The 12,500-nt window shown below is 36.6% G+C and overlaps 1 protein-coding gene across 1 annotated transcript in view; it reads right to left on the reverse strand.

Moving 5' to 3' along the window:
* Positions 1-8,166, reverse strand: part of LOC138026476 (uncharacterized) — a 62,184-nt gene extending 54,018 nt beyond the window's left edge. Inside the window, exons 1-2 of the mRNA XM_068873844.1 lie at positions 7,831-8,166; positions 781-1,002 (exon numbers count right to left, since the gene is read on the reverse strand). Coding sequence (XP_068729945.1) covers positions 781-1,002; positions 7,831-7,998 — 390 coding nt within the window. The 5' untranslated portion in view covers positions 7,999-8,166. The remainder of the gene's footprint in view (positions 1-780; positions 1,003-7,830) is intronic.
* Between the last annotated feature and the right edge of the window lie 4,334 nt (positions 8,167-12,500).

Raw genomic sequence — 12,500 nt, forward strand, 5'->3', positions numbered from 1 at the left:
CAGTAAGCCCTGCATATAGTGTTGGCAATTGTATAGGTGGTTTTCCAATGGCTGAAGCAGAAACTCCTAACAGTTAACTGCAGATACTGCAAAGCTTCACTGAATACTCTATACAGTATTAAATTTCATTGGAGTCCATTTCCAGAGAAAAAGTTTGTCCCTTGTCTGAGAAAAAAAGTAAGTTTCGATGGGGGGATCTTAGCACATCCACTTGAAATTATGACAGCTGGAATTGTAATGGAGAAATACCTTTGAGTATCCACATCAACTTTAAATTATGACAGGAATTGTAATGGAGAAATACCTTTTCCCTGTCCACTTCTCCACTGTGTGTTACTCGTCAACCACAACTGCTGCCAAATTTTGGTAAAGTGAAGAGGAGTTACCTTTCAGGAGATTGAGCAGTCTTTCCTTGAGCTCCTCCTCAACTGAACTCCTCAACTCCTCCAACGTTGAATAAACAACAATAATTGAGGCAGCTGATTAAGGCCCAAGTTTCTGACCTCTAAAATTAGGGGTTGCAAATAATTTTTTGGAAGAAAGCCAGTTGGACGAAATGTTGAGTCATTCCACATTTGCAAGGTTTTTGGAGTGCTTGCAATTTCCTCTCACAAACCCCTTTATTTGTATGAGTTTATTCCCCAGAGCCTCAATATGATATCTTTTGTTTAGGACTGAATTTTGATTATATCGGCCCATTATACTGCCTGGTATAAAGTAGTGAAACAGCGGCTGCCAGTACTTCAGAAGGTCTTTTTTGAAATAAGACGCAACACCCACCTGATGGAAGTAATACTCAAAAGCTTGTCTATCTAATTCCTTGAGTTCAGCTACATCGCAAGCTTTGAAGCACAGCTGAAACCTGTATGTTCTATTGCACTCGGCTTCACACAGCCTTGTGTTTGGATCAAGATATGAGGTTCCATCTTCAGAGACAAGTGTGAAGAAATCCAAGGTTACTGGAGAAATCTTGACTTTAATGGCTGCTTCTCTACAAACATCCTTTAAGAAAAAGAAATGTCAGTGTACTTTTTAAATATTTTAACATGACTACTTATTCATTGCAACCTGTCTTTTTATGTGAGAACAATATCAGACACCAAAAGAAAACAGTCATGGCCACAATTTTGGGATTCCAGCCTTCCGTCAGTTTTGCCTTGTGTTGCTTTATTAGAATCAAAGGTCAGTTATACCCTAAATCTGCATGTAGTACTTGGTAATGGATTATGATTGGTTAATTAATTAATTAATTAAAGTGGAAATTGGCAAGTATTAAAATGAGGCGAGAAATTTTGACTTTGTTGAGAACTCCCACCATTCAGTGCAGCTTTATAAAAGTTAACAGTAAATGAATTGAATTACAAAGTTAGGTTTAAAAGACTAATACTTTATATTGTTAATATAAAGAAGCAGGTTCATGCCATACTACTGTGTTTGACTGATCAGTTAGGAAGCACCTACAAGTTCACTTGACAACAAGTTATTTTTTTCACCCCACAAGATTTTGCCCTTGAGTTTAATATAAACAAGACAGTGTAGTGCTATTAAAGTTTTCTCAACTTAAAACCATTATATGGATAAATCATGTACTAATCTTGTAATTACATTTTATTAGAATAATAATTGTGAGATATTCAACTGAGAGAACCACGTGTTCACACACTTTATTTTTATTCCTTTACATTGTAACAGTTACAGTTACTCTAAAAAATCAATACATGTCAAACGAAAATTTTTGGTTTTCTTTTCGAATTTTTTCAATGTCAATTAAGTCAATATGTTCAAAGTAATGCAATGCATAATTAAATTTGAAACAATAGAAGCGAGATAAGTCGGGAAATAGCCAGCCAAAAACCGATAAAAATCTGTCCGCCATTACTCGGACGGCATTGTAGAGGCCTGCGATTATTTTGTAAGCGGTCTTCATGCAAGACTTGGCTCATGATGTCATACGCTCATCGCTTCATGGGCATTTGACAAAGCGAACAAGTCGATCAAGGAGTAATGTATATTATAATATCAGCAAAAAGCAACTCAGCGATCTCTCACATCTCTTAGACAACATGGGAAATTATCCACGTTTATTTTGAGCGTTGCGCATATGACGTCAGACCCCAGGTGATCCAGCTAGACCCAACCCTTTTAAAAGGTAAAGTCGTGCATTTATATAGCGCCTTTATCACAAACGTCTCAAAGGCGCTTTACAATGATCAGTTTACCCCCAGCGGACTGGAAGCATATACAGGCGCAAATTGCAGCCGCTTCTAAGCAGTCCATGCATGCTGGTACTCATTTTACCGACCTCGGAAGGATGGAAAGCTGAGTGAACTTCAGCGGGAAAAAAGGTCGCCAAATATTCCACTCTCGGCAGAACCGGGAATAGAACCCGGGACCCTAGGGTTGGAAGGCAGAGATCTTACCACTGCGCCAACCCCTCCGCCTCCGCCTCCTTGCGCATGGTCATTTGCCGTTCGAGTAATGGTGGACAGCGAAAACCGAAAAACTATGTTACAATAATCATACTTTCCAAGGGAATTTTGAGATAAAAATTGGTACGATACTTATTTAGTACGTCTATTTTCAAAATCTAAAGAAAAAAGGACATGCAAAATTGTCATTGTACAGTAGTGGCACTTTAAACCCCCGTGGCCGGATACAAGGCATACTTAATAATTATGTAACACCAAGATGTCCTTGTTAAGTAACTACATGTATAAGATGAATACTAGCTACTACAATAATCATAAAAATTACAATTTCCTCAATATTATTGTGATTGGTTTAAAAATCTCCTGTTTTCCACTAATTCACTCCAAACCTTGGCTTCAATCACCATAGAAAGTGTACAGACTCCTAAAATTGGGGCTTTCTTTCTTTCAGAGTGACATTTAAACACTTTTAATTAGTCGCCTCCTTTGTCAGTCTTTTTAACGCAAATTTCCCTTTCTTTCATAACTTGTTTCTTCTTTTCTCTGAAATTGTTATTTTACAGGGCTTCTGATAGGATGCGGAAAAAAATTTTAAAAGATTAAATGCAGAAATTTTTGGCCATATGATGCGTTAACATGCACTGATTATGCGGAAATTACACCGAATTATGGGAAATTGAAACATTATTTACAGAACTAATTATTAGGCCCGTCCAATGTATTTAGATGCTTATGGCAAATCAGGACTCAAAATTGCGACCAATACAGTCGCATTTACGACTGAATTTTTTCCCCTTTGCGATTAAGATATCTGGACGAGTCGCCAATTTGCGACCTGACTGCCTTAAAAGGGGTCATTTTGCTGAAACTTTTGCTAAAATAAATAAAGCGATAAAAAAATATTTTGTTTCTTGTCATGAATTTTGTTTCAATTTGGAGATATGGAGCAAAATTGTGATGTGGTTGATTACCACGATCCATTCCCTCGATCATTCACCATTTTCAGCGGGTTTTTACACATAGTCCTATTGCGGGCTCCTATTTTGTTTTGTACAACTTCAACGCAATGATTGTGCCTACTTTTACAAATGATGCAATTTAATTTACTATAACTTTCATACCAGGGGCCGGTTGTTCGAAAGCCGATTAACGCTAATCCCAGATTAAAATGTAACCAAGGAGTTTATTTCTCTACTCCCAAATGCTTTTCACCCTGATATTTGGCAGAACTTTACATTAAAAGGAGACAATCTTGAAAGCAAATATTATTAAAGCAAAAGAAACTTTCACCAAAAAGTTGAAAACATAAAACAAAAGTTTGCGCTAATCCTGGATTAAGTTAATCGGCTTTCGAACAACTGGGCCCAGGGTATCTTATGAAAACCGTTGAACTAGAGTCCAGGCTCATAGCCGACAAATGCGTGGAAACTGCTTACAAACTAATTTATCTTGCGAACGAAATGGCGTGTTTTCTTCAATGTTTAGGAAAATAAATGTTTCAAAGTAGTCGGTCTCTTTGGCTATTATGTTTGTGAGGATCGTAAGCAGCTGCTTTATCACTAATATCAGGCATTTCTTGTTTTTTGATGTGGAGGATGCGGATTTTGGGGAATTATGCAGATCCACATCGCCAGTCATCCTGTCAGATGACATGTTTTTATGACATGTTTTTACCATTACTTATCTTCATTAATCAGGGATGGAACTAGGATTTTTAATCTGGGTCCTGGGACCCGCATGTTCGGCCAAATTGGGGTCGCAAGCATTTTTGGGGGTCCCAAAATCTTGGTGACCATCTGCGAGAAAAAGAGTATGTTTTAAATTACGAGAAAAAGAGAGTAACCAACTTGGAATTAATATTGACGCATATGCATAGGACCGGCCAACAAAGGCTTTTTCTAGAGCCGTTACATTCATTCCTGGACAAGAACACTGTTAATGAAAGAGTACCCTTTCCAAGGGTTTACGCATCACTGGTTTCCTCCCTTAGGAGCAACGAACAGTGACGTCTTTTGCTATATTTTTGCATTCAGTGACTTGCAGAGTACATTCCTCTGAAGAAGACCGCAGAAGGCGGTCGAAAATTTAGTTTTATCCTTTTTAGATGTTTCAAACCCCATTTCTTAGAATGATTTTCAATTATGATGACAGATCGCTCCAACAGTTTTACAAAGAACAGAATATACTGACAAGTCAAAGCAAGTTGTGTGAGTTATTTAAGTCAGTGCCTTGCATCCTGGGACGCATTAAAATTTCGATCATGCATTTTTTGGATTTTATTTGCGTAAAAATGCACGATTTCTGCGTTAACGCGATCCCTGATTAATAATGATAACAATTAATATTTCTGTAGCGCAAACTAGCATGTAAATATGATCAAAATTAATTAATGCACTTTACAAAGATAACAGAGCTAAAAACGTTAAAAGTCAAAAAAGGTCAACAAAAGTCTTTAACATTTCAAGAGCTATAAATAGGATAATATCATAAGCTTCTCTAAATAAAACTATCTTCACTTTGGACTAAAAACATTCCAAATTACCCTCCTCCCTTATTGCATACAATGTAGGGCAATTTATTCCAAAGTGATGGTGCAACAGCAGTGAAAGCCCTGTCACCAAGTGTCTTCTTTAATTGTTTCCAAAGATGGGAGTACTAACTAAAGTTCAGAATTAAGGCAAAGACCATAATTACATAGAAGGGTTCTTAATTTGAAGATTACATAATATACTATGGTGCTAGACCATGTATGGCCTTAAAAGTAATTATTAAAATCTTAAAATGAAATCTGAACTTAACTGGTAACAAGTGTAAAGAAAACATGTATTAAACACTGGAGTTTAATACACTGTACATGTGCGTGGCTAAAGCATGGAGTTGGACAAATCAGCCTAGCAGCTTCATTTTGCATGACTTGCAGCTTAGTAGAGTTTTAACAACTGTTCAAAGATCGTTCAAGGTTTGTCCAAAGAGATCTTCATCAAGTCAGGATCTTCACCAGGGGTTTTGCTTCTTTTCCTTCTTTGCAATAAGAACATTTTATTTTTAAAAGGTAATGCAATAACTTGTTATAATTTTACTAAGACCACCAGTGGTAGGCTTCATTACTTCAGATTAATTGGAAATTACACAAAAACATCATTATAGCAAATAAAAGATAGCCTTACAGTAGTTTTGGACAAAAATAGATTAAATGCCTTGGATTAAAATATTTACCCATACAATGTTACCTTGTCAGGTATTCACTATTATAGATGCAGAAAGAAAAAATAATCACATTCTGTTGAAATGGTGTTTACCTTATTAAATTTTCTTGCTATAAAGTCAATAATCATTACTTTATACAGCCATGTAATTAGATATTACACAGTCACCTGCTGGTAAAATGATTACCATACTTTCTTGTTTGCAATGGCCAGTGTTATCCTCTAACGGCATCAGCATACTCTTGAGTAAGATTTTGCACATTAAGCAATCAATCACCAAACACTTGCTTAGTCTTTCATTACAGGAAATAGTCTTCATTCTTTGGTATTGAATATTTATCCTCTGTTCTTGTTGTCAAAATGATATATACATGTACTTTTACTACAATAAATCTTATAAAATTATCTAATCAAAGTTTACCCATGTTTCTCTTTAATACAGGCAGCAATGCCCATGCAGTTTTTGTCATTGAAATGCTTTGCAGTTGGGTCCACAATTTACTCCAGGCATTGCCTTCTTTTAAAACACAGCTGTCTATTGAAACCACCAGTATGATAACTCTGTGGCAACCACAAAAAAAGAAACCTTGATCATAACAGGCTATGTTATGTTATGTTTTGCCTGTACTTTTATCCAAGTTTTTGGGGTTTCAACTTAATAAGCAAATTTGTAGTATCCTTACAAACTAAATTTGAAACCCTACAGTTACAGTTCCAGTTACTAGTAATTCAGCAGGTCAGATCATCAGCGACTCTTGTCATTCAATTAAAATTTTTCAACTGGATGGATGAAACTAGAATGAAATCAATCAGGGGTATTTCATAGTTCTAACTGAAGTAACATAATTATGCAAATTTGCCTTCCATTAAAATATGAAAGATCTTTCTTAGAAACCAGCTGTCCCCAGCCTGTTTGACTGACAGAGCTATACATGTGTTCAAGCACTTGAACTCCTTCAAAGGGTTTCTAGGAAAATTAGAAGGGATTGATCACTGAAGTCCGTCCAGTACCTCCAAGTGTTACGCTATAGAATTATACAACAGGAGGAAAATAAGGAGGATCGTCTATGTTGGGCAAAACATAAGGAGACTTTGCTTTAATAATTACTTTTTTTTTTCTAATTTGGGCTGTTGCAATAACATTAATTGATATGCATGTTTCCAAGAATGACTCTTTAATGAAATTCAGTCATACATGTAACTGTAAGTCACAGCTAAAACATATGAAAATTATTGCTTTGCTTCTCATTGCTACAAGTGGCTACAAGCCTTACCGGTACATATCAAAACTTTGATGGCTTTAAATTCTTCAAGAGCACTCCAAAGTAGGTAAAATTTATAGAAACTTAATTCTAAAAGGACCCCACCCCACCCCCCTTATCACTGAATATTAACAGCCAGTAATAATATTCACACCCCACCCCCCTGCTCTTATATCTAGACTCAAGCTTACCCGGTAAGCTTAAAAACAAAGGATCAAGGATGTTTCTAAGAATTCACAAACATTCTGAGAAGTAAATTTAATAGCTCTCCTTTCAAGAAAAGTTTCAAGTTACAAAATAACATCAAGTTCTGTGGGGTTTGTAAACAAAAGTATTAGCTGCATGAAAACATAAAAAAGTGGTCCTTAAGGATTGAAACTATATTTATTATATAATTTGTGTAGTCTTGTCAAGGTTCCAATCCAAACATAGGTTATGCAGTCACCAAAGCGAAACATTACTCCATTTAATCAGTCAGGATTAGAATATTAACCTTGCCTGAAAAAACAAGATTCACTTAATAGCATATGTTTTCTGATGGCTAAAGAATGTGGGTTGATTTTAAGATCATAAACCCTTTCATGGAAACATGTTTTTTTCATACGAATGAAACTGTTTTACTATGATTACCAAATGGCACTAATAACCTGCTAAAGAAAAAATTCTATGATAAACTATAAACTTCACCATTTGAACACGTGTAACACTCTGAGTAACAATTATTTTTTTCTTTGTAAAATAATAACAGAAATGATCAGAACCCTGGTATGAACGTCTCAAAAGTCAAATCTTAAAGACAAGGCAAATCCAGAATTGCACCGAATTTGCCGTTAATTTTTGCCAAACTGAGTTTGGAGATAACAAAAGAGCTAAAACGTATACTTTCTGCCGGAAAATCAGTTTTATGAGGAAAAAAACACGGCCAAAACTTACCCTAACGCTTAAGTTTGGACGGTAAACGAGCGGCAAGACTTCGTCCGTAGATGAAAAAATTACGGTTCCTTTACCATCTCTTGGGGAAGTCGAACGAGTTAGAGGCCATTTCATGTTCCCCAAAGCTTGCCTCAGTCGGTGCAAACCGCCAGAAAGTCCGCTAACCATAATCAGAGCTCCTCAGCATTTCACGCTTAACCGTTTGATGTTGTGGCATAAAAATGTTCGAGCAGTTATGGAAAATACAATTACGAAGCTTTATGTTACAGTGAATATTAAACATTCTGAGAAGTTCCCTTCCAAGAAAGTGAACAAGCAATCAGTCAGGCATTCGTCGCACTTCCTGTTTACCGAAGTGAAAGAAACTGCGAACTAGACCCCAACCCCCTTGAATTCTCACGTTTAAATTTTATGTGATTTCTTCTATTTTTTTCTTTTTTTTTGGCCATCATTGAAGACAGAAAAAAGAACTACGGGTGAACAAAACACCTACCATGGATTGTATTCTTGATTTTACAAAGCTTAGTTAGAGTTCAAAACTAAAAAGACAAGCGAAGCAAGACAAGTTTTAAATAGTTAACACCTTCTCGCCCCTTTTTGTTCTTTGCTCATGATGGACCCCCTTTACATATCTTCTGGTTTCTGAGAAAAAAAAAATGAGTATCTCACGTTTTGTTCTTGGAAAAATACTTAAAACTAAGTGTTGACCAATCGCGATTCCCGGAAACATTCAAATCAGCTGCACATTATGCATGATTGAGTTGCCAAACGTGGCTAACTTTTGCGGTTTCCTCTTCAATTTTCCCCATTTCCAATTTTTCCCATTCCACTTAAAACACGGTTTTCAATACGTTTATCGAAAAGCTCTACCCACTTGATAAAAGTGGGACCAAAATTAATACTGTGTGGCTAGAGTTCTGTTTTAAGGCCCACTCTAGACCTATAAGAGTCCAAAGCTTTTTCGAAAGTAACGAGAACTTGATAAGAACAAGAAAGTATATTTCCTTCAATAAAGCGGCTTTTAATTAAACCAGTTTGGTGGCTGTTGTTCAATTTAGGAATGATCTGTTTAGACCTTTTTTATTGATTTTGCTGCTATCTTTGAATCACAATTCAACAAGGTTATCGGTCTCCAATTTTAATCCGATTGGAGATCCGAATCAATGTAACGACACGACGACCTCTGCTATGCCATGGGTTTGAATACAGTTGAGTTCAGGTGTCTATAAAGTGACAATTGTTTAATTGCAAAGAACACTGCTATCTATCGTCTATAATCTGCACATCAAATATAGACATTTATTTAATTTTCGTGAAGACATTTTTCTTTTTGAGTAATGATTCATTGCAAACAAAATACGGTCAGCTCTTTCATTTTTAGCATATTTACAGAATTTCGCCGGAAATCATTGGAACTAGGAGATTTTTCCTCCTGATTGCACTCCTTCATTCTAATCTCCAGAGCTTTCCATTTCTTTTGGCCACGTGATTGATAAGTGGACAAGAGAGCGAAAGTCCTTCGTTTAGTTGACTTCACTATCCTAATGTTGTGGTGTTTAATTTTAACAAAAAATAGTTCCTCTATGTCACAAAAAGCTACCCAGTCTGATACAAGTATTAGTCAAATGCGTCTGCAGAGGAGAGAAATATTTCGTGTCTTTCTGCTCAGTTATATACTATTTGGCTTTCTGTCTTAAAATGGGTCCTTGGATACGAATTTTGCCGAATTTCTTTTACCAAGAAAGTGTCTTGTTGATTGTTCATAAAGAAGTGTTGACCTATCGCAATTCTTGGAAACATAAAATGTACCTGCAAACAACTTGATATATAATTGAGTGGCAAGACGTGGCTACAAATTTGACAATTTCGTTTTCTAAGAAAATACGTGATGATTGTTAAACACAGTTTTTTTTTAACGGTCTCCACTTCAATTGTTCGATTTTCTGCTAAATAGGCAACCGTACTTTGGTATCATGATAAATCCACATCTAAATAGACCTTATTCATAAATGGCAGCCAATTTATAATTCTTTTGACGAAGTGCAAATTAGCCTACCAAGCCTCGATACCATAAAGTGAATCGAAAAGAATTTTTGCTCTAAAATGAGGCTTGGTAGGCTATTTTGCACGTGGACAAAAGAATTATAAATGTGACCGCCATTTATGAATACGGTCTATACATATAAAACACTGGTTTCTTTTTTTTCAGTCCCTAGCCAGTGCGGTTATTTTACAGAAACGAGGGAAAACGTACTGCTCCTTTCGCAAAATCCACAGAATCTCCATTTAATTAAGCGCCAACCGCTAATCAATCAAACTTCCAAAGGGCAAAGTCGAAAGATGCCAACCATCCAATGAGATGCGTTAGCCTGGTTCATCATGTTGAATAATATTAGGGAGCCACTGTGTGGAACGACATCTAAAATTATTGTATACAGATTTCGTAATTTTGCTGAGTCGTTCGGCACGGAAAGTGTGTATGAATATTCCAAAATTAAAATTGGTACGAACGATGTGGATGTTTGGGAGAAAGTTGAAAATTTATCGTCAGGTGCTCATCACGTCCTCCACATAACTTAAATTGGTCATTTCACGTCGTTGTCAGGGCAACTGTGAAACGCACGTGCGTGGCATGCATAGCCATTGCTTTTGCTGATTAAACCTATTGTTTTGTGGCATTCTCGAAGCCGTCGCCGTGGTCCTTGCTTATGCTCCCAATTAGAGAATGTTAGCATCATTATGATTACTGCGCATCCGTGCTGCGCATCCCGGCGTTGCGGAAACTACGAGCCTATCAAAAGGAATTTGCCTTTGATTCTCGCCATTTACGATGAAGGAATTCCATTAGAAAGACTGGAAACACCGGCAACTCAAAAACTGAACAAGCAATCAGTCAGGCAGTCGTCGCACTTCCTGTTTACCGAAGTGAAAGAAACTGCAAACTAGACCCCAACCCCCTTGAATTCTCACGTTTAAAATTTATGTGATTTCTTCTTCCTATTTTTTTTTTTTTTGGCCATCATTGAAGACATAAAATAGAACTACGGGTGAACAAAACACCTACCATGGATTGTATTCTTGATTTTAAAAAGCTTATTTAGAGTTCAAAACTAAAAAGACAAGCGAAGCAAGATGAGTTTTAAGGAGGCTCGAGGGGGTTTTTAGCTGCGCGCGCGAGTAACCTACACACGCCATAACTTAGAAGCACGCGTCAGCTGAGTGAATCAAATTCGTATCAAAAGTAGCGCGTACAACACACCGGAAGTGAAAATACGGCGTAAAAACGCGCGAATCGGAATTAAAACGTGCGGAATAAAGTTGTCTCTATCTCGAAATTTTGCGCGGTGACCCATCTTGATATTTCGCATGCACGTATCATTCACGATGGCACACGCGGGGAAATTTATCTAGTACAATTTTCTGTAAACTATAAAACGCCATTTTTCGTTGTATCTTAAATTCTACTAGATACCTTTTTGTCATACTCTTTAATAAGTTAAAGAATTTAGGGAGATTTCCAACAAAGAAATAAAAACGGTAGGTCACCGACTTAGTTTTTCTAATAATTTTCAAAAACTGAAGTTTAGAGGGCCTTTTTGTTGATCTGGCGTGTTGCCATGGTAACCGATATGACGTCATAAGTGCCCTTAAAGTATTGACCAACAATAGAGTTGCAAAGATATTTATAGTTTGCCTACACAAAGAAATATCCTTCTTTGGTATCTTTCATCGTTTCACAAACACTATAGCAACAAAAAAACACCCTTTCGAGCCTCCTTAAATAGTTAACATCTTCTCGCCCCTTTTTGTTATTTGCTCATGATGGCCCCCCTTTACGTATCTTCTGGTTTCTGAGAAAAAAAGTGAGTACCTCACGTGTTGTTCTTGGAAAAACACAAGGTGGTTTTTTTAAAACTAAGTGTTGACCAATTGCGATTCCCGGAAACATTCAAATCACCTGCACACTATGCATGATTGAGTTGCAAACGCGAGGGTAACTTATGCGGTTTCCTCTTCAATTTTCCCCATTTCCCATTTTTCCCATTCCACTTAAAATACGGCTTTCAACACGTTTATCGAAAAGCTCTACCCACTTGATAAAAGTGGGACCAAAATTAATACTGTGTGGCTAGAGATCTGTTTTAAGGCCAATTCTAGATCTATAAGAGTCCAAGGCTTTCCGAAAGTAACGAGAACTTGATAAGAACAAGAAAGAATATTTCCTTCAATAAAGCGGCTTTTAATTAAACCAGTTTGGTGGCTGTTGTTCAATTTAGGAATGATCTGTTTAGACCTTTTTTATTGATTTTGCTGCTATCTTTGAATCACAATTCAACAAGGTTATCGGTCTCCAATTTTAATCCGATTGGAGATCCGAATCAATGTGACGACACGACGACCTCTGCTATTTCATGGGTTTGAATACCGTTGAATTCAGGTGTCTATAAAGTGACAATTCTTAATTGCAAGGATCACTGCTATCTATCGTCTATAATCTGCACATCAAATATAGACATTTATTTAATTTTCGTGAAGACATTTTTCTTTTTGAGTAATGATTCATTGCAAATAATAAACGGTCCGCTCTTTCATTTCAGTAGCATATTTACAGAATTTCGCCGGAAATCATTGGAACTAGGAGATTTTTTCTCCTGATTGCACTCCTTCAT

This window comes from Montipora capricornis, chromosome 12 (genome assembly GCF_036669925.1).
Source record: "Montipora capricornis isolate CH-2021 chromosome 12, ASM3666992v2, whole genome shotgun sequence".
In the NCBI taxonomy this organism is placed as follows: Eukaryota; Metazoa; Cnidaria; class Anthozoa; order Scleractinia; family Acroporidae; genus Montipora; species Montipora capricornis.